This window comes from Agelaius phoeniceus, chromosome 24 (genome assembly GCF_051311805.1).
Source record: "Agelaius phoeniceus isolate bAgePho1 chromosome 24, bAgePho1.hap1, whole genome shotgun sequence".
NCBI lineage: Eukaryota > Metazoa > Chordata > Aves > Passeriformes > Icteridae > Agelaius > Agelaius phoeniceus.
The window spans coordinates 787984-810609 of NC_135288.1; the positions used below are offsets into that span (position 1 = coordinate 787984).

At 57.2% G+C, this 22626-nt stretch overlaps 3 protein-coding genes across 3 annotated transcripts; all 3 read left to right on the plus strand.

Annotated features, from left to right (window-relative positions):
- Positions 1-237: 237 nt before the first annotated feature.
- On the plus strand, positions 238-2103 carry C1QA (complement C1q A chain). The gene is made up of 3 exons (XM_054647828.2): positions 238-392; positions 820-990; positions 1124-2103. The coding sequence occupies exons 1-3, from the start codon at positions 362-364 to the stop codon at positions 1690-1692; spliced, it is 771 nt and encodes a 256-aa protein (XP_054503803.2). The 5' UTR covers positions 238-361; the 3' UTR covers positions 1693-2103.
- Positions 2104-3079: 976 nt separating this feature from the next.
- C1QC (complement C1q C chain) lies at positions 3080-5201 on the plus strand. Its single transcript, XM_054647755.2, has 3 exons — positions 3080-3212; positions 3846-4035; positions 4252-5201. Exons 2-3 carry the CDS (start codon positions 3855-3857, stop codon positions 4806-4808), a joined length of 738 nt encoding a protein of 245 aa, XP_054503730.2. The 5' UTR covers positions 3080-3212; positions 3846-3854; the 3' UTR covers positions 4809-5201.
- An 880-nt stretch (positions 5202-6081) lies between these two features.
- On the plus strand, positions 6082-8545 carry C1QB (complement C1q B chain). Its single transcript, XM_054647802.2, has 3 exons — positions 6082-6195; positions 7376-7535; positions 7841-8545. The coding sequence occupies exons 1-3, from the start codon at positions 6178-6180 to the stop codon at positions 8407-8409; spliced, it is 747 nt and encodes a 248-aa protein (XP_054503777.1). The 5' UTR covers positions 6082-6177; the 3' UTR covers positions 8410-8545.
- Positions 8546-22626: the final 14081 nt, after the last annotated feature.

Below are 22626 nucleotides of genomic sequence, written 5' to 3' on the forward strand. Positions count from 1 at the left end.
AGTGCATGCAAGTTCATCCTTCCCACCCCTCTCCTCTTCCTTCCTACTCCCAGAGAAGACCTTCCAGCAAACAGAGCTGCTCACACTGCCCTGTCTTCAGCCTCTGCACCAAGGTAATTCACCACAAACAGCTGGGGACACTCTCCCCTTCTGCCACCACTTTCCAGTCCTTGCTCCCTGTCCTCCTTCGTTCTTCACTTCCCCCTCCACAAGGGTTTAAAGTAGAAAAAGAGGGAGGGAGAAGTTGATGCAGGGGGAAGAGGAACCTGCAGGAATCTGTCCTTGCTCTGTGTGATTGTGGACACCGCTGGGCTCTGCAGACTTGTCCCAGGCTGAGAACCTCAGATTTTGGGATAGATCCATGTCCTCTCTCCCAGCTCTGCATGTTGGAGGTTTGGATATAATTTTCCCTTTTTCCCTTTCCCGTTTAGCACTGTTGTGTCTTTGCATCCTTTCCTCCCTTGTGCTCTCTATCCCATGGGGCCACTGCCCCACACAGCAGTGCTTCACCCCGCAAACTGGAATAAACATCCTCTACAGGCATCTGAGGTGCCCCTACCCATGCCCAGGATGTGGAGGAAGGGGTATGTGCCATGCTCCATGTCCTGGGCTTTCCAATCCCAGAGCTCTGCCATGGGCATGCTAGAGATTTTCAGTGCCACCAGTGATTTCGGATCACACAGCCTCAAAACCCTTCCCTGCATGTGGTGTCTGGTTATCCATACTGGACAATTCAGTAGATCTGTGGATGCATCTGATGATGGCACCTGCATATCTGTGTGTGTTTGCCTCCATCCCCAATTCATCCCTGTGCTGTAGGAAGCAGGATGCAACCTGGATTCTTGCTGGCAGCCAGCATCCTAGCAGCAGTGCTGGGCATGGCCCTGCTGGAGGACGGAGTCTGTAGGGCACCGGATGGCAAGAATGGCTCCCCTGGAGTCCCTGGCCGTGATGGGAGGCCAGGGCAGAAGGGTGACGTGGGAGAGCCAGGTAAGAGGAAGCCGGGGATGTTGGGGGCCTGGGAGCCTCTTGGTCAGAGCATCCCAGGCTGTGGGAGCAGCTCAGGAGATGCCAGATGGGCATGAACTACTTCTCCCCTCTTCTCCTCCCCTCTTCTCCCCAGGGAATGCAGCACTGAGCTCGAGCATTGAGGGACCCAAAGGGGATGCAGGCGAACCAGGATATCCTGGGCCACCAGGCAGGCGTGGCCTACCTGGCCTACCAGGCCCTCGGGGGATGCCAGGGGTGCCAGGGCCACCAGGGCAGAAAGGGCAAGCTGGCAATGCTTTGGAGCACCCGCGTCCCGCCTTCTCCGCCTCCAGGCTGGCCCCGCCACACGCAGGCACCACGGTGGTGTTTGACAGGATCATCACCAACGAGGAGAACTCCTACAGCCCCCAGACCGGGAAGTTCACCTGCCGCATTCCCGGGCTCTACTACTTCAGCTTCCAGGTGGTGTCCAGCGGAGACCTGTGTCTGAGCATCACCAAGAACGGGCGGGGCGTGGTCAGCTTCTGCGACAACAACAGCCGCGGCATCCTGCAGGTCAACTCGGGCAGCAGCGTGCTCAGCCTGGCTGTGGGTGACCACGTGTCCCTGACCACCAACCCTGTCCAGGGCAGCTCCATTTACAGTGGCTCCGAGGCTGACAGCGTCTTCAGCGGGTTCCTGGTGTCCCCAGAGACGGCCTGAGGGACTCCCACAGCATCGTGGAGTGTCTGCCTGCCTGGCTGCTCCCCTCTGGGTGTGTGGGAGGCTTTAGTGCCACAGCATATGGGGATGGTTGCAGGTTGATCATCCAGAAGTGTTCTGTGCTTTCCCAGTGTCACAACTGGCCAAGCTGTGGGTCACCACTGCAGTGCTCACCTCCATGCTGAGCCTGCCTGCACTGTCCTGGAGGCTGTGGACTCTCATCCCTTTCTCCTCCTGGGCACTCAAGCTCCACTCCGAGTTGTCACCAGCTGTGGCTCTTTGCTTCTGAGTGGGAAATCACTGCCTGCTGCTGCTTCTGCTCCACCAACCACTGCAAAAGCCTTCCTGGCACTGGGACAGATCATGTCACAACCTCCTCATCAGTATAAATAAATGCTTCTTCTACTACTACTCCTTGGGTTTTCTTTTCTACTCATGCATTTTTCCCAAACCATCAATATCCTGGACCCCTTCCCAAGCTGCTGGGGAGAGAAGTGATTCCAGCTTGTCCCTGGCACTGCAAATGCAGAACGACAGGGAGGAGTGGAGTGTCCAATCACGGCTGACACTTCCAGGGAGGAATAAGAAACATCTGGGACAGGGCTATATGTGTCCTCTGCTGAGCCCAAGGTGACTATCCTGCAGGGGAAAACACAGGCAGCAGATCCTGTACCTCACCCACATGGTCCCAAGTTGGCACCCAGACTCTCCCAGGAAGGCAGAAGGCAGCTGTGGTCCTCTGGCATTACAGCAAGGAGGGACAGGGACATTGGAACACGGATGGGGTTGTGGGGTGATGGTGGTGGAGCTGCCATCAGATGCCATACCCTGGGACTGCTCCTCAGGGGAGCTGCTCCACAAGCACTGGGCACTCAAATATCCCCATTCCTGGAGCAATGAGGAGGAGGCTCGATCCTGCAGGGAGCAACACCCCAGTGAGGGATCTTGGGGCCTCACTGAGTCTAGCACCCAGCAGAACTTGGTGGGGCATGGGGAAAGGTGCAGGTCAGAAACTCTTAAAGGGAAGCATCTTCCTGTCCTATTTAGGGGTGCAGCATCTTCCATGAGAGCCAGGCAGTGACCTTGCAGCAGCCCCTCAGTGCCACAGGCATCTCCAGCCCACTGGAGCTGGCCTGAGGCTCTGCTCCCAAGCTGCCCTTCTGCTCAGAAACAAGGGAAGTAAGAGGGAAAGCAAGGGATCTGGGGAGGGCTATTCCCTGCATTGGGGAGTTGTGCCACATCTCTTTCCTTGCAGCCCTTCCTGTTGCAGTGGCACCAGTACAGGTTTCACTGGAGAGCCAAGAAAGTGCTGTTTCAGCAGAAAGCATCAGGCAGGAGGATGTGAAATTTGGCTAGGAACAGCTCGGGTTCTGTGTTCACAAGGGCCCTTAACTGTTTCCTAACTCTGTGACTTCCTCCATGAGGGTGTCAGGGAGCCGCGCCCACCGCGCTGTGCTGGCAGTGACCACGCGCCCAGCGGGACCGGCAGCCTGGGATCCCTGGCCTGGTCCCCACCAGAGGTAAGAGGTGCTGCAGGGTCCCTGTCTCGAGGGTGGGACTGGGGGTCCAGCAGCATGCCACACTGCTGGAGAGGGCAAGAATGAGAGGAGGATGTGGATGAGAGAGGAGGAGGAGGAGGAGGAGAGGACGAAGGCAGAGGCACTGACGGGCTGCAAGCGTGTGATGGAGACAGGATGGACCAGCTGATGGAAGGATTGATCCCGATGGACAGAACCAGGACAGTCAGGCTGCTGCTGGAGGAGGAGGAAGATCAGCTATGTGCAGGGAGTTCCAGCCTCAGTGCAGCACGGGGTGACAGTCTGCAGTGGTGTGTGCATCTCCAGGGTTTGGGGACACTGCACTCAGAGGGCTTGGGGCTGGCCATGGGCACCTCAGAACTCATGGCTCCATCCTGACTGAAAGTCCAACGCACGCTGTGCCATCGGGCTGCCCTGGTGTTGGAGATGAGCCTGGGGCCCATCTCCACATATCCACCTCCCCACTATCCTGCAGTGTGTATAGGTGGGACATTGAGGACACACACAAGGCATCCAAGTGTTCCTGGTATATCCAGGCTCCTTTTCTCCATGTCCTGCAAGCCACCCTGCTGTGACCCCTCACTCCAGCACTTTCTTTCACTTTCTGTGCTACAGAACACCAAAATGGAGAATAGATTCTGGGAGCAGCTCTATCTGGCCCTCACTGTCCTCCTCCTGAGTGTGGGCTCTTCTGTGACTGTAGAGGACCCTCACAGCTGCTATGGAGCTCCAGGCCTGCCAGGCATGCCGGGTATACCAGGCAGGGATGGCCGGGATGGACTGAAGGGAGCCAAAGGGGAGCCAGGTGAGTGAGCAAAGAGGGAAACCACATGGGCTCTTATAGGGCTACACTGAGTCCTCAATGGCTGGTCTGCCTGGGTTTGCAGGATGTGGAGAGCATCCTCTGTAGTCAGGTGGAAGAGGCAACAGCACTCTCCAGCCTAAAGGAAGGGGCTAGAGAAGCCTCTCCCCACATCCTGCCATTGACACTGACTCCCTTTCACTCCTCACCATCCCACAGGTATCCCAGCTCCTTCTACACAGCTGGGGCCCAAGGGTGTGAAAGGGCCACCAGGCCCACGTGGCCCTCCAGGCAAGCCTGGCCCCCCTGGGGCCCCTGGTCCAATGGGAATCCCTGGGGAGGCAGGCCATGCCGGCCCCCCGGGAATGCCAGGCACCTCCATGCAGAAGCAGCAGTCAGCGTTCTCAGTGACGAGACAGACCAGCCAGTACCCCTTGAAGAACGTCCCCGTGGTTTTCAACAACGTCATCACCAACACCAACCACGACTACGACACTGCCACGGGCAAGTTCACCTGCAGGCTCCCTGGTGTCTACTACTTCGTCTTCCACAGCTCCCACACAGCCAACCTCTGTGTCATCCTGCACAAAAACGAGAGGAGGATGGCCAGCTTCTGTGACCACAAGACCAACACGGTGCAGGTCAGCTCGGGGGGGGCACTGCTCCACCTGGCTGCTGATGACAAGGTCTGGCTGGAAGTGAACGACTACAACGGCATGGTGGGCATTGCCAACTCCGACAGCATCTTCTCAGGCTTCCTGCTCTTCCCAGACTAGAGGATCAGCAGAGCTCACCCCAGCACCCCAGCGCCTTCCACCTGCCCTGAACTCACTGCTCGCTGCTGGGCTCTTCCTGATGCTCCCAGTTTCTCTGCAGGGAGGGCATCAAGCCCAGAAGCCAGACCCCCCCCTCAGTCTGGGGGCTGAGCCCTGGTAGCTGCTGCACAGGGGGAACAGGAACATCTGCTACATCTGCACCCAGAGTGATGGTGCTGAGCTCCTGGTCCTGCTGGCACTGCTATGTGCATCCCCCCTGCTAACCCCACATTACCTCGGGTCTCCCTGTGTTTTTCCCTTTCCCACCTGGGCTGCCTCAGGTTCAGCAGGCTGCAGCAGCCCCTTTGCCATGACCTGGCTGTGGAAAGTGTCAATAAAACCTTCCCCAGTGCACCTCGTGTAGTGTGTTGTTTCCTCCAAATGTGCACGTGACATCTGGCCATCTATGTGGCATCAGCATGTCACCAAGGCTCACCAGCATCAGAGACCACCACACCCCACCCACACCTGGCTTTGCACTGGGGGTGGGACCCCTGGCTACTGCAGGAACAGGATGGTTCCTGTGTCCCCACACAGCCCCTATCAAGAGGGCACCAAGACTCATCCAAGCAGGACCCTGATATTCCCCTTCTCTCCAAAGCTCTACAGGGGCACAGACTGCAAAGGAAACCCCAACACCATGGCTGGGACATCCCTGGGGTCCCTACCAGGATGGGGCAGGGGAAATGCTCTGGCTTTCCTGAGCCAAACCAGAGGAGCTTGTGGTTGTGGAGGATGCAGAGCCCACCAAAACCCAGCAGGGATTTCTCCTGGTGTCACACATTGAAGGATGGAACAAGACAGTCTCCTTTCCAAATGTCCTGTACTTCACTTCCACAAGGCAGTAGCCAAAGCAGGGAATGCTTTTCCCACAGGGCAAAGTCACTTCCCATGCATGGACTCAAGGTGATGGATGCTGAGACCCTGCAGCATCCCCTGGGCCTGCAGAGCTGGAAGCACGTGGAGCAGCCTGAGGGGTGCTGCCTGAATGCTGCACATTTCTGCAGCTCTGTTGGGTTACCTTAAACTCATCTGGAGCTCCAAAGAGTATTCCTCATAGCAAACACCCCTAAGCAGGACCCAGGGACCCTGCAGGGCAGAGCTGTGGCTGGAGGGGCTCGGGGTGCTATTTGGGGATGACTTGTCCTGCTCAGCTGACAACAGCATTCATGGAGGATCTGAAACTGCCACGGAAAAAGGACAGGAGCTAAAGATAAAAAGGGGATGTGTCCCAGATCCTTTCACAATAACCCTTGCAGCAAACTTCTGCTTCTCCTCTCAGGCATTTCCGAGCAGGACGCTGGGGTGCCCTGCTCTGTCTCCCCACCTGATGAACAAGGAGCTCAAGGTAAGAGCAAGACTGAGCCCAAGGTTCCCCCCATAGGCAGGAGCACGTGGGGAACCCAACTCTGGCAGGGTGACAGTCACCTGCATTGCTGGCACTTCCCCGTGGCCTGGGGCAGAGAGAAACTGGGGGTGGAGGTGCTGGGCTGGGGGTGGTGGAGGTCCCTGATGGGACCCTGACCCTTCCTGTTCCACCTGGAAGAAGGAAAACATAAAAGCAGAGATGGCAGATTCCAGAAGGGTTATCAGGGACTGAAAGGTGCATCAGTCTGAAAGGTGCCCTCGGGGTGCTCTCCTGCCGTGTGAAGCTCTTGTCTTCTGATGGCTGGGAAACTGTGAATCAGTTTTTGTTCCTGCTGCACCCAAATCAGAATGGCTGTGGCTGAAGGATCCAACTCACCCATCTTTTGTCCTGCTGGCACCAGAGCTTCAGCACTGGGAAAATCCACCTGGGATGGGGGAGTTGTGGCTAGGGTGCTGTGATGTCCAGATCCAGCCCCCAAATGCCCAGTGCTTATCCACATGCACCCACACCAGGATCTGGGGGAAGGAGTTGGGTAGGAAGGGCAGGAAGAAGGTAAGACCCCAGGCATGGAAGCCCAGATAACTGTCCCAGTGAGGCTTGTGAGATACAGAAATGCCTCTGGCATTGAACAGCTGTGTGACAGGTCACAAGGGGAACCGGTGGGTTGGAGGAGGGAGGCTTGGGGGCTCATTGCCATCTTCAAGGACTGACACTGTCCCTTAGACATGCTGGTGGAAGGCAAGACCTGTTCCCTTGCAGATGACAAAACTGCTCTGGTTGGGTAAGGATTTTACCCTGCAAGTATGGTCCTGAGATGAGATGGGGAATTTCTCCCACAAGGCAGCAGCATGGCCACGTTGGACATCAGATCTCTGAGATAACCTGTCCCAAATATTCATGTGGCTGAAGCTGTGGGCATTTGGAAACTGGGGATTTAAGAATGACGAGAGACTGCAAACCCTGCCTTGCCCAAGGGTTATGGTTCTTTGCTCCAGGGCCAGCAGGAGCGTGAATTTGGCTCTGCGGTAGGATGTTTTCCCTCCCTGATCGTATTACCCAGACTTGCTTGCAGTCACCATCTTTCAGAGCAGCTCAGAGTGCCTTCCCCAGCCCTCCCACCACCCAGGAAAGCCCCCAACAACGTTCCATGCTCCCACAGATGTGGATCATGTGGGCTATGCTGATCTGCCTGGCCGGAGGGCAGCCTGCCAGTGCCACACTCTGCAGGACCTACGGCACCATCCCAGGCATCCCAGGATTACCAGGACAGCCTGGCAGCGATGGCAGGGATGGGGAGAACGGCCCAAAGGGTGAGCAAGGTAAGGAAGAGGCTGCAGGTGGGTAAAACACTGTCTTGTGACTGCCAAGAGCAGAGAAAGATAGTGCCAACCACATGGTCCTGGGAAAGCAACCCATTTCCACCAGTTCTTTGAGGTCTTGTCAGGTGGGGATGATGGAGCACCCCAAAGAACCTGGGGAAGTAGGGGGAAGGTGTGTCACACCTGCCCATTGGGCAGGGTCTTCACTGACCCACACCCAGCACAGGTTTCCTTGCTCATGCTCTCTCTCTGCACACAAATGGGGCTTGGCTGTGACCACAATGACTCTTCCTCCTCTTTCCTAGGACCCTCTGTCCAGAGTGAAGAATGGAGAGGGGAGCCAGGAGTCCCAGGAGCACCGGGACAGCCTGGGAAGGTCGGTCCCATTGGCATCCCAGGTATAACAGGCCTACCAGGTATCGTGGGACCGCCTGGCCCCGTGGGAGAACCTGGTGACTACAAGGTCACCTTCAAGTCCGGGTTCTCGGCTGCCAGGAGCATGAGCTCCTACCCCCGCCGGGAGCAGCCCATCCGCTTCGAGCGCGTCCTCACCAACGAGCAGGGCCACTACGAGAACCGCTACGGCCGCTTCACCTGCCGTGTGCCCGGCACCTACTACTTCACCTACCATGTCACCTCCCGGGGCAACCTGTGCCTCAACATCAAAAAGGGCCAGGGTGCCAGCAGGGGCGAGAGGGTGGTGACCTTCTGTGACTACGTGCATAACAGTTTCCAGGTCACCACGGGTGGCGTGGTCCTCAAGATGGCCATGAATGAGTCTGTCTGGCTGGAACCAACAGAGAAGAACTCCTTGGTGGGGCTGGAAGGGTCTGACAGCATCTTCTCTGGCTTTCTCATCTTCCCTAAGACTTAGCCCACTGGAAATGTATCTGTGGCCAATCTCTGCAGTCCCTGCAGTGCTGAGGACTCCCCTGGAAGCTCTTTGCTCCCAAATTGGTGCTTGAAGCACACTGCTGCCATTCTTGCACAATAAATGACAGCTCTTCGCACTATTTGTCCCTTTCTGGATATGATTTGCCTTTTTCCTCACAAATAATTTTCACACAACCAGGGTATTGGTTCTTGCCCTCTTGGGTGCAGCCCAGGATCATTAGCATCTCATTACTGCTGAGTAGAGCCACACAAGTCATGCAGTTCCTACTGCAGACCACAGCAAGTATCTCTGTCCAGAGCCACCCAAAGGGTCCCAGCCCAGAGTTAGGAAAACTTGGAGAGGCAGCTCAGCCTTTAGCAGGGGGCAGGACCATGACAGTCCACTGGGTACTGCTGGTAGGTAGGGAGATGCTGGAGGTGGTGCTGTACTGGAGAGTCCTGGCAGTGGCAGGATCTGGGGACACCAACCTCTCTCAGACTTTTTTTGGGGTGGTGGTGGTGACAGATATACCCACAGAAGATTGTCAAGGCAGGGCAGGTCAGCGTGGGCCAAACAACTAGATGCCATGATGGGGGTGGTGTGGAGGACACCCCCACTACAGCCTCTAAACCCCAGCACAGAACTGTTCTCCATGTCCTGGAGCACAGCCAAGCCCTCCCAGCCTGCTCCTTATCAATAGCAGAGCTGTGGACCCAGGAATGATCAGATGAATTAAAGCTGAGGAGCCCAGGGACAGCCCTGGCCCCGGGGCAGGTGACAACCCAGCTCTGCACCCGTGTGGGTGGGCTGCCTGCAGCCCCCAGCCCATCCCGTGGGCCTGGACAGGGGCATTCAGGAATTTTTGTGGGAGTCTGGGATTTGAAAGGGTCTGGATGGAAAGGATGATGATAAAAGGTCTTGGGGAGGTGAGTGTGCCATGGGCAGATTTAATGGAGCGTCACCCCTGAGGTCTCCAGGTTGTTTGAGTCCAGGCCCCCAGCTCTGGGCTGCTCAGGTGTCAGCGCAGGACAGTGACCGAGGCTGTTGTGACCCGCTCGGAGGCTCCTGTCCAGGGCCATTTGCCGGCAGGTGGCACTGGAGACTGGCTCAGCCCTCGCCTGGCAGCGGCAGCATCCTCGGGCACAGCTCCGAGCCACGGGCAGCGCCCGCGAGGTCTGGGAGGAGGCAGGGGGCAGGATTAGCCCGGTTCTTTCCTCCTCCTCCTCCTCCTCCTCCTCCCCACCACCTCGCAGCTTTATCCTTCCTGCAGCAGAATCTGTGCCTTCGGTCCCCCGGGGTGCAGCCACGCGTGTCCCCAGGCTCTGCTGCTCTCAGAAGGTCTGAGCACAGGTGTTGGGTGTTGTGTTCTGAGGTTCCCCTGTGCCAGAGCACTGGATGGCCTTTACAGTGCAGCCACCAAACCCAGGTGTTTCACAGCTGGAGATGCAGCATCACAAATAAAACTGAGCTGGGCAAGGCAGGTGGGGGAAAAGAGCAGGTGCTTGACACCCAAAAGAGGGCTGGGAACATACACTGTCTGAGCCTCCTGAAGCCTCAGCAGGCAGGAGACACTGTACCAAGGAACAGAGATACACTGGAGGTCAGGGCTGCCATTCCGAGAGCCCTGAAGGCTGGGAAATGAGCTGGCAGAAGCCCACTGATATTTGATGGAGACAAATGCAAAGTTCTTTTTCTGGCATGGGACAATCCCATGTCAGAGGACAGGCACTGGCAGCAGAAAACTCTGTAAGAAGGGACCTGGGATGTTATTAGACACCAAGGTGAAGCTTTCTGCCTTTCCAGGTAATGGATATAATAATTTTTGATTTTTGAAAAGGTGTAAGGACAAAGGCTGGTTATTTTTAAAAGAGATGTCTGACCAGTATGAGCCAAAAGGGTTCTGAGGGCTTGGCTGTGCCTGGGGAAAGTCAGAGGGCAGTGCAGGTACCAGCAGCTGTAAGTGCAGCTCACGGTGCTTACACAGCTGGAAAACAGAGGTGCAGAGGGAATTGCTGCCCAGAGATGCAGAGGGCATCGTTTCCTCCCATGGGTCTCAGCCAGTGCCCAGCAATGCCACCTCTGGCAGTGGCCCCATGAGATGGCAACTCCCCTGAGGCTGCCACTAGACTCACACCCTCTGGGTATCCAAAATGGATAAGGGGCCCAGAGGGTGCTGGAGCTGTTGTTGCTCCATACAACACCACCCTTCAGTTCTTCCCAGGCAGCTCAAGGGTCCTTCTGACCCTGTAGGAAGCCCCAAAGCCGCAGCCTGCACCCCATCAGCTGGAGAGGCCCCTTCCTCTCAAGCTGTTATGGCACTCACTGAGGCCAGAGGCAGAGTGTCCCTTGCCATGGCTCCCTGCACAGGAGCTGGCATTGCTTCCTCCTGTGTGCAGCAGTCAGTCCCCTGCCGAGCCCCCTGTGCTGCTTAGGGCCACAGGGGAAAACCCAAAAGCACCTGGGTTGGGTGCTGTGCTGGCAGTCCCACCTGTCCTGTCTGCTGTTCCCAGAGCAGCAGGACCAGCCTAGCCCTGCTCCTGAATCTCCTGCCCTGCTTTTCGGTCGGGGATACATTATTCCATGGAAACAGGGCAATCTTGGAACAGCACAACCATTAACAGGAGAGCTGGAGAGAAGCCTGTGTGGGGGCAGGTGCTGTGGGTGGTAAGGGTGGGCCAGGGCAGTACCACGGCCACTGGCACCCAGGAAAGAGCCAATTTGTATATTTAATTAATTCCTTACACCTTCCCCATGGGTGCCTGAGCCCAGTGTTTCAACCTGGCATGGCTGCACCGGGGAATAAACCTGCAGGATCTGTCCTCACCCAGGGTGGGCAGAGCTGGCCTGGGCCTCTGGGCACGCTCCTGCTTGTGCTGTGTGTGCTCACTCGCCCCCGTGTGCACACTCCCCCTGTGCACACCCAGCCCTGTGCGATTCCCCCTGGCCCTGCCCACTCCCTGTGCTCTGTGTGTGCTCCGAGCTGTCGCCTGACACGCACGTCCTGCTCCTTGTCACTCCCTTTGGGGTTTCTTTTCAAGGCAGCTACAGTCCCTCCCCGGGGCCCAGCCACAGCCCTTCCCTCACCAGGCAGTGCTGTGACCCTCACCTTGGTGTCAGGCAACCACCAGGGCAGGGCTGAGGCCCCCAGATGCGCAGCTGGGGCAAGAGGTGTTTCAAGGTGACTTCAGGAGTTTTAGGGATGTCAGTGTTTTGCCAAGAAGCCGTGGGGGGCTTTGGTCTGTTGGTGTTGGAGGCCACTTGAGCAGGACAGGGAGGGAACCAGGAGCACAGCTGTGGGCAAAGGCACCAACAGAGCTCTCAGGGAGTTGAAATAAAATTTCCCTGCTCCGAGGCACAGAGCAATAGGGACCAGCAAGAAAATCAAATCAGGATTTCTCCTACATTATCTAACTGGGGGTTTGGAGGTTTTCTCTGTGCCAAAGCTCCAGTCTTAGCATAAGCAGGACTCTGGTTGGATCTGATGTGGTGGAAATGGGTGTGCCTGTCAGTGTTCATGGAGATGAAGCTGGGCTGGAGGAATCAAAGCACAGCCAGGCTGTTTGTCAGTGAGATGGAGCCATGGATGTCAGTGCCATGGTGTGGTCTAACATCACCAGCAAACATGATGGAGATTGCAGAGGTGTTTGCACTGAGCCCAGGAGTTCCTGGTCCCTACTATAACCAAGGAAGAGCCCTTCCTACACCATCCTTGTTTGGTTTTGGTCCTTGCTGGCAGGACCAGCCACAACCTGGCTGCCCAACAGGGCCTCCTGGATCAGCTTCCCATGCCAGCCCCTCCGAACAGCTCTTCTCCCATGTAGCTGATGCCACTGTTCCTCAGTGCAGGGAGGCTCTTCCCTTCCCTGCAGCTCCCTCCTGAACAGCCCTGAGTGCTTCCTTCCCTTCAGCCTCCAGCTCTGAGCCACAGTTCCTGCTGCCAGGCTGTGGCTGCTCTCCACCATCTCCTCTGCCCTTGGGCCAGGTTGTGCAGTGAAATATTGGGGTTTTTTGTGTTCTTCCTTCCCTCCCCTTCTCCAAACCATAATATCAATCAGGAGCCATACGGGAATCCCTGTGTGGGTTCAGTGCTGTGCCAAGGTGCTGGAATGCTCTGGGCAGAGGCATTACTGGGACAGGGCACTGGGTTGTTCCTGCTGGGATGTCACAGGCATCACAACAGGACACAGCAGCTTTGGTGGACACTGAGGTCACACAGGTGACAGGAGCTCCCTGCTTGGGTCCCTTGGGTGCACTGGTTCCACTGGAGGGTGGTCCTAACCCCAGGGAGACTCCTGGAGAGTTTGATACAGCAGAAACCAGTCTGGGACAGGGAAGGGAGTTCAGACATCAGCTCCCACCCCAAATCTCACTTCAAGGCTGCTGTTAAGTTTGTTCCCCCCATCCTCACCCAGGCTTGCATTTGGGTTTGAATGGGAAGGAGCAATTGCTTCTTTTGCCTGGAGCAACACAGCCTGGCTTGTCTTCCACTTAGAGGTGCTCAGGGAATTCCTGCTTTTCCTGGCCCTCTGCAGGGACCGGGAGCCGGGAGGCTCTGTGCTGGCTGGCCACCAAGGAGTTAAATCCCAGCCCTTTTTTCCTGCTCTGCCTCCTTATGAGGAACAGCCTTCTCGGGGCTGCAGAAAGGCTCTTTCTTTCCCCAGCAGATCTCTGGGAATGAAAAGTCTGTGTTCCAGATATTAAATTACTCATAAAATAGTTGGCGTGTCCCCGAGGCGGCTCCGTACCCCCCCAGCCCCCGCCGCAGCTCTGACGGGCTGCTGATGTGCATCTGCATGTCACCTCCTGCTACAAGGTCAATCTCTCCAATTTAAGGCAGCAACGTTGGAAAGCAAACCAGATTTCAGCCGGAATTAGCTTCAAATGGAGCATTCAGGGGACTCGTGCTGGGAGGGGAGCGCAGGAGAGGAAAGAACCGGGTGGGGTGGGGCGATCCCGCGGCTGCAGCCCCCGTGGGGGCACCCCACGCACCCCGGGCTCCATCGAGGGACTGGGATGGAATGGGAAGGGCTGGGATGCTGCCAGGGCTGGACCGGGGGCAGAGACGCTCCCGGGGCTGGGTCCGGAGGCGTAGGAATGCTGCCTGGGGATGAGCCCCGGGAATGCTGCCTGGGGATGAGCCCCGGGAATGCTGCCTGGGGATGAGCCCCGGGAATGCTGCCTGGGGATGATCCCTGGGAATGAGCCCCGGGAATGCTGCCTGGGGATGATCCCTGGGAATGAGCCCCGGGAATGCTGCCTGGGGATGATCCCTGGGAATGAGCCCCGGGAATGCTGCCTGGGGATGATCCCTGGGAATGAGCCCCGGGAATGCTGCCTGGGGATGATCCCTGGGAATGAGCCCCGGGAATGCTGCCTGGGGATGATCCCTGGGAATGAGCCCCGGGAATGCTGCTTGGGGATGAGCTCCGGGAATGCTGCCTAGGAATGATTCTCGGGAATGCTGCCTGGGGATGCTGCCGGGGATTCCTAATGCTGCGGGGAGGGGTGGGTGCAGGCGGGGATGGGAGGAAGAGCTCAATCCCTGCTGTTGCAGCTTTGGCAGGCTCGGCAGGTACCCCTGGGTGTCGGGGAGCAGCCCCCGGACAGCCCCCCTGGTCCCCCGGGCTTGCGCGGCCACCGGTGACCGACAGCCGGGCGGGGGTGCAGGGCAGGGCGGCGGGGCCGAGGTTTCCATGGGGATGTGCGGGATGAGAAGCCTGGCCTGGTTCAGCTCCAGGCACAGATCGCCTGGACGTCGGCGCTCGGCTCCTTCCGCTCCGCTTCCCGCTGCCTCCCGCCCTCCTGCGCCCGGCTCCGAGCGGCATCGCCCCGGCGCCGCCCCGCGCAGCGGCGGCAGGGGATGAGGAGGGGATGAGGAGAGGATGCGGAGGGGATGAGGAGGGGATGAGGAGGGGATGCGGAGAGGATGAGAAGGGGATGAGGAGGGGATGAGGAGGGGATGCGGAGGGGATGAGAAGGGGATGAGGAGGGGATGAGGAGGGGATGAGGAGGGGATGCGGAGGGGATGAGGAGGGGATGAGGAGGGGATGCGGAGGGGATGAGGAGGGGATGAGGAGGGGATGCGGAGAGGATGAGAAGGGGATGAGGAGGGGATGAGGAGAGGATGCGGAGGGGATGCGGAGGGGATGAGGAGGGGATGCGGAGGGGATGAGGAGGGGATGAGGAGGGGATGCGGAGAGGATGAGAAGGGGATGAGGAGGGGATGAGGAGGGGATGCGGAGGGGATGAGAAGGGGATGAGGAGGGGATGAGGAGGGGATGAGGAGAGGATGCGGAGGGGATGAGGAGGGGATGCGGAGGGGATGCGGAGGGGATGAGGAGGGGATGAGGAGGGGATGAGGAGGGGATGAGGAGGGGATGAGGAGAGGATGCGGAGGGGATGCGGAGGGGATGAGGAGGGGATGAGGAGAGGATGCGGAGGGGATGAGGAGGGGATGAGGAGGGGATGAGGAGAGGATGCGGAGGGGATGAGGAGGGGATGCGGGATGGAAGGGTGAGACCACAGCCTGGGCCTGCGTGGCTCCGTGCATGTCCTTAACCCCTTGGGGGATGCACCACAATGAACTCAGGTTTGTCCCCCAGCCATTAAGACCAGGAGCCATGCGGGATGCTCTGCTGGGCTGAGGATCTTCTGTCACTCTGGGAATGCTGTGCCGGGATGGGGATGCTTTGCCATGATGGGCATCCTCTGCTGTAATGCAGGACCAAACTCTTGGCAAAATCCCCAAAGTAACGCTGAAGTTGTGACAATGCAGGTCTGGGAGAGCCTCGCACAGCCCTGCTCTCCTCTCCAAAGGTTTTCTCCAAGAAAAAGGAAAAAACCAGTTTTTTCTTCCACTACTGGCTTCTGGCAGTGTCCAGGAACAAAGGGGACAAATCAGTGGCCCACCCACACTCTCCCCCAAATGCCTCAGTTTCCCCACAGAGGGAACAGCCCTGCTCTGCTCCACACCCCATCCTGTCTGCCCCGCTGGAGCCGTGTGTGGGTTCCAGCCCTCAGTTGGCTGTGCAGGTTGAGAGGCTGAGATGAGCCTCCAGCCCCATCCTGTCACAAATGGATCCATGTGCCTCACCCAGGGCAGGCTGCAGGCTCACTGAATTATCACACAGGGCACAGGCACCAACACAAAACACACAAACACCGTGCAGAGCTCACACAACACGCTTCCAGCAGCCAGGGCCAGAGCCATGCACACGGTGGACAGGCAGTACCAGGGTGGAAGAGGCCAGGATTGCACTCAACAGCCTCACTCTGCCCTAAAATCTCACAAGGGGAAAAAATAATCAAGTAAGGCAGTTTGAGGCCCACAGCACAGCAAAGACACTGCCATGTGCAGAAGAAGGGTCCACAGGGAAATGTATGCAGCATGCATGGACACATACCTGGAATTCCCATCTGGTTTGTAAACAAGGAATATCTGTGAGCCTGCTGTCCTGGCTTCCTCAGAAAGAGCAGGGACTGGAGCTCTGGGGTGAGGGCTTGGGTGGCAGCTCCCCAAGAGATGTGTGGTCTGCCCAGTGCTCCCTTCTGTTCCCATGAAGTGCCAGGAGGGCTTTTCTCTGGAACAGCAATGGGTCATTGCTTCCAGGGGAGCCAGGAGAGAGCTGGACAGCCCTGCACATCCCTGGGACGGAGCTGGATAACCCTGCACATCCCTGGGATGGAGCTGGATAACCCTGCACATCCCTGGGATGGATCTGGATAACCCTGCACATCCCTAAGACGGAGCTGGACAGCCCTGCACATCCCTGGGATAGAGCTGGACAGCCCTGCACATCCCTGGGATGGAGATGGATAACCCTGCACATCCCTGGGATGGAGCTGGATAACCCTGCACATCCCTGGGATGGAGCTGGATAACCCTGCACATCCCTGGGATGGAGCTGGATAACCCTGCACATCCCTGGGAGGGAACTGGACAGCCCTGCACATCCCTGGGATGGAGATGGATAACCCTGCACATCCCTGGGATGGATCTGGATAACCATGCACATCCCTGGGATGGATCTGGATAACCCTGCACATCCCTGGGATGGAGCTGGATAACCCTGCACATCCCTGGGATGGAGCTGGATAACCCTGCACATCCCTGGGATGGATCTGGATAACCATGCACGTCCCTGGGATGGAGATGGATAACCCTGCACATCCCTGGGATGGAGCTGGATAACCATGCACATCCCTGGGATGGAGCTGGACAGCCCTGCACATCCCTGGGATGTATCTGGATAACCCTGCACATCCCTGGGATGTATCTGGATAACCCTGCACATCCCTGGGATGGATCTGGATAACCCTGCACATCCCTGGGATGGAGCTGGACAGCCCTGCACATCCCTGAGTGGTGACTCTTGGGGATGCACCCCTGCCATGGGCTGCATGGCCTGATGTCCTCTGCTGTGTGAGGTGACCCTGTGTCACACATCCAGCCCTGCAGCCTGGGGGTGTCCATGAGGGCTGGGCAGAGAGGCAGGCTCTGGGAACATGAGGGCTTTGGGCAGAGTTTTGGCTCCTGGAGATCTCAAGGTGATGCTTGGCACCAGCAGTGGGAAATCCCCAGCAGCCACTGAGACCTGGACTCTGCTCCTGTTCTGAAACTGGTGCTGCCACTGCTGTCACCAGCTGCCTGCAGAGGAGCTTGGTCCCTCAGGGTGTGGGAGAAGAACATGGGTCACCCTGGGCACCTCCTCCTGGAGAAAGGCAAGGATCTGCTGGCCCTCCCCAGCACTGGTTGGTCTCCTGGGGTGGGCTGGATGGCCAGGAGTAGATGGATTTCTCCTTTTGACATCCATGTGGATCCACCATAGTTGCTCCAACTCTGTCCCCAGGCTCAGGATGATTCCAGGCAGTTCTGTCTCAGTCCTTCAGTCTCCCCCTCCATTGCACAGGTCCCTCAGACAGCTGGAGAGCAAGGAGCTGAAACTACCAGTGTTTGCTCAGACCTGTGTCCTCACTGAGCAGGGAAAGAGAGGAAAGAAAAGCTTTTTTGAAGGAGAAACTAATGCCAGGAGAGTTTGGGAAATGTTATAGCAGCTCTTCCTTCCCATCTCCAACCAATGACTGTCCCAAAAGGCCATGAAGAGGGACACTCCTGATCTCCAGGCTGAGACCTCAGAGGATGACAGAGAAGGAAGAGGTGACCTGAAGGTTATCCAGGAGGCTTGTTCTGCTCCTTTGGACAGGCTTCTCCCTCATCCTATGGCCCACAAAGGATGTGATCTCTCATGATCTGTGTGGTTCTGTCTCCCTTTTTTCTGCTTTTCCCCCTCATTTTCTTTCACCTCTGATAAAATCCAGCACAGGAACATTGGATGTGCCTCAACATTGTGCACAGGTGACCTCAAGGACCTCCACCAGAGCACTGGAGCACCCTGAGCCCAGGAAGATGGAAGCACCATCAATTTATTATTAACCCATTTTGGTCTCTGTGACTCTGGATTCAATGTATTTCATTTAAAAGCTGCTTGTGCACTGGGTTTTACTCAGTTTTTCTCTCCCAGCATTAAAAGGTGGGTGGGCTTTTCCTTGATCCTGGTTTTGCTGTGGCATCTCTTTTGTATAGGACTGCTCAGAGGGACTGGAATTACTGTCACAGGAGACAGGGAATGTCCTCCTGGCTTTCCTTTTGCAATTTTCATCCTCCAGCTGCAGATCACCCTCCAGCCCAATGGGCTGGGTTCAGCTGCACATCTGGCTGCTCACAGTGTGGCACAGGCTCTGGGCACAAGTGGGGAGAATCCATGGAGGTTTACAGCTGTTCTGCCTCTGTGCAGGACCACCAAAGCCACCTCCTGTGTCTGTATTTCCAATCTCTTTGTCCTGCTGTCAGCATGGTCCTGAAGTTCTCACTCCCTGATGCATCCTCAGGTGCATCCTTCCTGCACGCCCTGTGTGCTGAGTCAGAGAACCACCAAATTGTTTGGGTTGGGGCAGAACTTGTTCCATCCCCTGCCATGGGCAGGGACACCTTCTGCCAGACTGTCGGGTCCGGCTGTCTGTCTCTGCCTGGACACGGGTAGGGTGGTTCTTGGGTGTCACGCGATTCAAAGGACGAGTCTGGACTCTTCAGCTTTTCGGTCTTCAGGTTGTTTATTATTTCTTATCTACAAAATTTTCTGTCTGCCCAACAGAGGTCTGATCTGCAAGCAGTCACAGGCACTCTCTGACCACCCACGGGGCGGTCATGTCTTTTTATACTAAAATCTACGTACACAATATTTACCTTTATTTCCCAAAGCTTTTCACCCATGTTAGCAAGTGCACCTTTACCATAAACCAATCCCCAAGTGCCAACATCACCACAGGAGATGGAAGACAAGAAGAAGAAAGAAGAAGGACGAGACACGCCCTGATCCCTCCATCCTGTCTCCATAACCCCCCTGTACCAAAAACCTTAAAGTTTATATTTCACCCTCTAAATGTGTCTCTTTTACACCTCTCACTCTAAAGTGATTCTCATGCCCTCAAACTCTTGTTACTTCTGTGGATGGATCAAAATCAAGCCACCAAGCACTCTTGGCAACATTCCAGGATTTTCGAGACCCCCAAGGGTTCTCCTGGCATCTCTGGACATCGGGAACGATGTGCTGAGATCCCACACCAGACCAGCTCGCTCCAAGTGCCATCCAGCCCTGCCTTGGACAATTCCAGGGAAGGGGCAGCCACAGCTGCTCTGGGTACCCTGTAGCAGGGATCTGCTGCAGAAGAGGCTGTGCAAGAGAGGATTTAGGCTCCATGGTCCATTTTGGCTTGGGACAATATCCATCAGCAGTTCATGGTCCAGCAGTGTGTGTGCTCCAGTGTGCAGTGAGCCATAAGAAATGGCTCTGAAATGCTGAGAGAGACATTCATGACCAACCTCTCCAGTGTGTGCCCTCCAGAGTGGGGTTTTCAGTGTCTGGTGAGGTATGGAAGCCCTTCCTGACATCTTAATACACTTTGGTTAAACAGTGAGCAGCCCAGGCTGTTATTCAGCCCCAGCCACACCATCACCCCCCTGTCAGGACCACCACAGGTCCTGGGGAACCACCTTAGCTGGGGTGAGATGCCCTGTGAGCATCCCTGGAGCCATATTCTGTGCTTCAGTGTCACTGCCTGTGCCTGCTGCTGTGAGCACTCTGCCTGCACTGGAAATATTTCCAGGCCTGCCCTGTGTGTCACATACCTGCCTGGGAGCAGCTGCAGCACGCATGGGGACGTGTTGGAGCAGGGAGCAGAGAGGACAGCAGTGTGTGCTGAGCACCTACATTCCCAGCCCAGACATCTGCTCCAGGGGCCCTGAAAATCCGGGACGAGGCCCAGGGAGCAGCGCAGGTTTCAGGGTGGGCTGGTTGGCATCCCGGGGCTGCCGAGGCTGCTGTGCCGCGTGTTTGTGCCTCGCTCTTCGCTGGGGGCTGTCTGCTGCCATACAAAGGGCAAAACGCCGCAGCGGGAGGCGCCGCGCTCAAGCCAGGAAAACCCAGCCGACGTTTTCCTCCTTGCCTGGCTTTACCACTAGATGTCATTGGAAAAGCAGCATTGCAAGCCCTGTTCAGCTCTCCGGGATGGGATTTTGGGGGGTAGCAGCTCCTTCACCCACGGCTGGACGCTAAGCATCTTCCCAGCCTCTTCCTCCGTGCCTTTGTCTGTCTGCAGAGCCTCTGGAAAAACCATCGCCGGGGATTCAGGGTTCAATGGACATTGAAATGCAACTGAAACCTTTTTTCCCAGCGCCTGGCTAAGCCGCCCGCTCGGACCCTCCCAGGAGGGAGCCGCGCGTCACCCGCGCTCAAAGGGGCGACGCTGTCAGCCGGGACCCGCGGCACCTACAGCAATATGGTCCTCTCAAACGAGTCGGACAAACAAGGCCTTTATAGGCACTTTCTTTTCTTCTGGAGTGGAAGAGAGAGGAGCCGGGGGAGATCTCGGGGGCGTCCCACCGCAGCGGAGCAGCACACAAAGGCTCGCAATGAAAGGGGCACCAGCAAATCCTCTTAGGGGCTTCACTGTGTGCACATTCACATCCCGGCCCCATCTGCCGGGGGGATCCCCGGGAGCGAGGGGGGAGCGCGGCTCTCCCTGCCCCGCCGCCAAAGCAAGCAAAGCGCATTCAGGGAGGGAGAAAGGCATGAAAAGGAAGAAAGGCCGAGCCAGGGCCGTGCAGAGGCGGGGGAATGCAGCTCTGCCGGGGAGGGGGCTGCCCTGGGGGGATGGGGCAGAGCTGGGGGGGCTGTGGGAGTCCTGAACACCCCTGGGTCCCCGGGGATGAGATGGGAGCAGGCTGGGCAGGGAGAGAGCCTGGTGCCTCTGGGCAGCAGGGCCATGCTGGCACCCTGGGCACAGAGGAATCCTCACGGAGGTTCCTGCACCAGTGGAGACCTACTGGGAACTGCTGGGGCTGCAGGAGGATGGAGGTGACCTGGCCAGTGTGCAGCCAATGAGCTCTTAATGGTGCTTGATCCCACACAAGCTGAGCCAAGCTAACAAGACCAGAGTTTCTTCCCAAGACAGGGGAATGCCAGGGATATTTTAGTCTGGTCTGGAGGAAACACCTGTCCCTTCCCGGCAGGAGGTGCTGGCTCAGTAAATAACACACACTGATACCCAGTTCTTGGTGCTGCAGGATGGCAAATGTCCTGTCTCCCATGGGTTTGCCTCTTCTTTTTCTGCCCTTCCTGCAGCCTTTGTGCATTGGTGAGAACGAGCATGTGTCTAAACCAGGTCAGTCTACACCAGAGATTCTCTCCCTGCTCCCCCCAGTTCAGAGCAGCCAGGCTGAGGTGCTCAGACCTGGTTTAGCAGATCCAAAAGGTTAGGTCAGTGTGGTGGCAGTTTTTGGACAGCTGACCCAGAGGAGCTGGGAGCCCTGCCTAGTCTCAGACACAGCAAGGACAAAGCCCAAGCAACTTAAGTCCAGCCTAATCCACCTGGGGGATGACTGATGTGCTTGTCTAGTGATGCCAGGGACTTGCACACTGCAGCTCTGTGGGGAGAGTGGGGAGGATGGGATGTTCTCTCTCATTTGGGCGAAGGATTTAATTACTGCAGCCAAGGCAACTTGTCTCTCCTTCCAGCCTGGAGCAGGTCCAGTACAGGGAGTGGTCCTTCCTCTCCAGTGGCCTGGCTCCAGGAGCCCTTCCAATTCTGCCGTGAGGTGGTTGGGTCATGCACTGGGAGATCATCTCTTTTCTGCAGCTGGCTGGGGGTGGAAGGGAAGGAGGACAAAATGCTGGAGAGGCGAAGAGGTTCACGGTGTCCCAGGTCTCTTCAGGAGTGGGGCTGAGCTTGGGATGTGGCTGCTTTGGCCAGTTCCATCAGGGTCCCTCAGGCTTCCAAGCATGTGCTGAGGAAGTTGTGCAGGACTGAAGCAGTGGCAGCCAGTTCCCACCTGGGGAGCTCCAAAGCAGCTCCCAAGCCGTGTGACTGGGTTGGACAGCAGCAGGCACATCCATTTTCTGGAGGCTGCTGCTCCCTGCTGCGTGCAGAGATGACTCAGGAGCAGGTCAGGTAACTCCTGGTGCCAAGCTGGTGATGAAGGTCAGACAGTGTGTGTGAGGCTCTGCAAGGTGAGACAGTGTGAGACACGAAACAGCGGCAGACCCAGGGAGAGGAGGGTGCAGGGCACCGCCTCTCCAGAGGCCACCATGGGCCACCCACGCCAGTCTGCTGAGTGACGCCGTGGGAAGGGCTGCACAGCTCATCACCTGAGCTTCTGGTGACATCTCAGGCTCTGGGACTACCCACGCAGCCAGCCAGGTGCCAGCTGGCTCCCCAGCACAGCCCAGGCCCTTCCAGTTACGGCAGGAAAGGTCTGTGGGAAGGGCTCAGGGGTTTGGCTGCTGTGTGTGACCATCAGATAACTCTGAGCTGTGGCTGGCGTGGCTGCATTTGGAAGAGCCAGCTGGAGCAGTTCTTGCACAGGCAGGGAACAAGTTGTGTTTGTCCCAGCTGGATATTCCAAAAATTCTGCGAGGTGCGTGGGAGAAAGGAGGGGTGCAAAAACATCATCAGTGACTCCACTGGGGATCCAGAATTAGTGCAGGGATCAGGGAGGGAATGTTGAAAAGGCAAATGAGGAACATGTGGAGGACATGGCACTACCTCACAGTCTCTGACAGACCATTTCTGCTCCAGGCATCTTTACCCTTGTCCCAGCCACCATGTTCTCCTCAGCAGGGAGGGCTTGTGACGTCCCAAGGAATGCAATAAACATGCTTG

What these genes read in the sequence shown, in the direction of transcription:
- C1QA (XM_054647828.2), top strand. Translation starts at nt 362, where the DNA reads ATGTCCTCTCTCCCAGCTCTGCATGTTGGAG. An exon ending in CCCAGCTCTGCATGTTGGAG is followed by an intron (nt 393 to 819) that starts GTTTGGATATAA and finishes CCTGTGCTGTAG; the next exon opens with GAAGCAGGATGCAACCTGGA. An exon ending in GGGTGACGTGGGAGAGCCAG is followed by an intron (nt 991 to 1,123) that starts GTAAGAGGAAGC and finishes TCTTCTCCCCAG; the next exon opens with GGAATGCAGCACTGAGCTCG.
- C1QC (XM_054647755.2), top strand. Translation starts at nt 3,855, where the DNA reads ATGGAGAATAGATTCTGGGAGCAGCTCTATCTGGCCCTCACTGTCCTC. An exon ending in GGGAGCCAAAGGGGAGCCAG is followed by an intron (nt 4,036 to 4,251) that starts GTGAGTGAGCAA and finishes ACCATCCCACAG; the next exon opens with GTATCCCAGCTCCTTCTACA.
- C1QB (XM_054647802.2), top strand. An exon ending in CGGCCCAAAGGGTGAGCAAG is followed by an intron (nt 7,536 to 7,840) that starts GTAAGGAAGAGG and finishes CCTCTTTCCTAG; the next exon opens with GACCCTCTGTCCAGAGTGAA.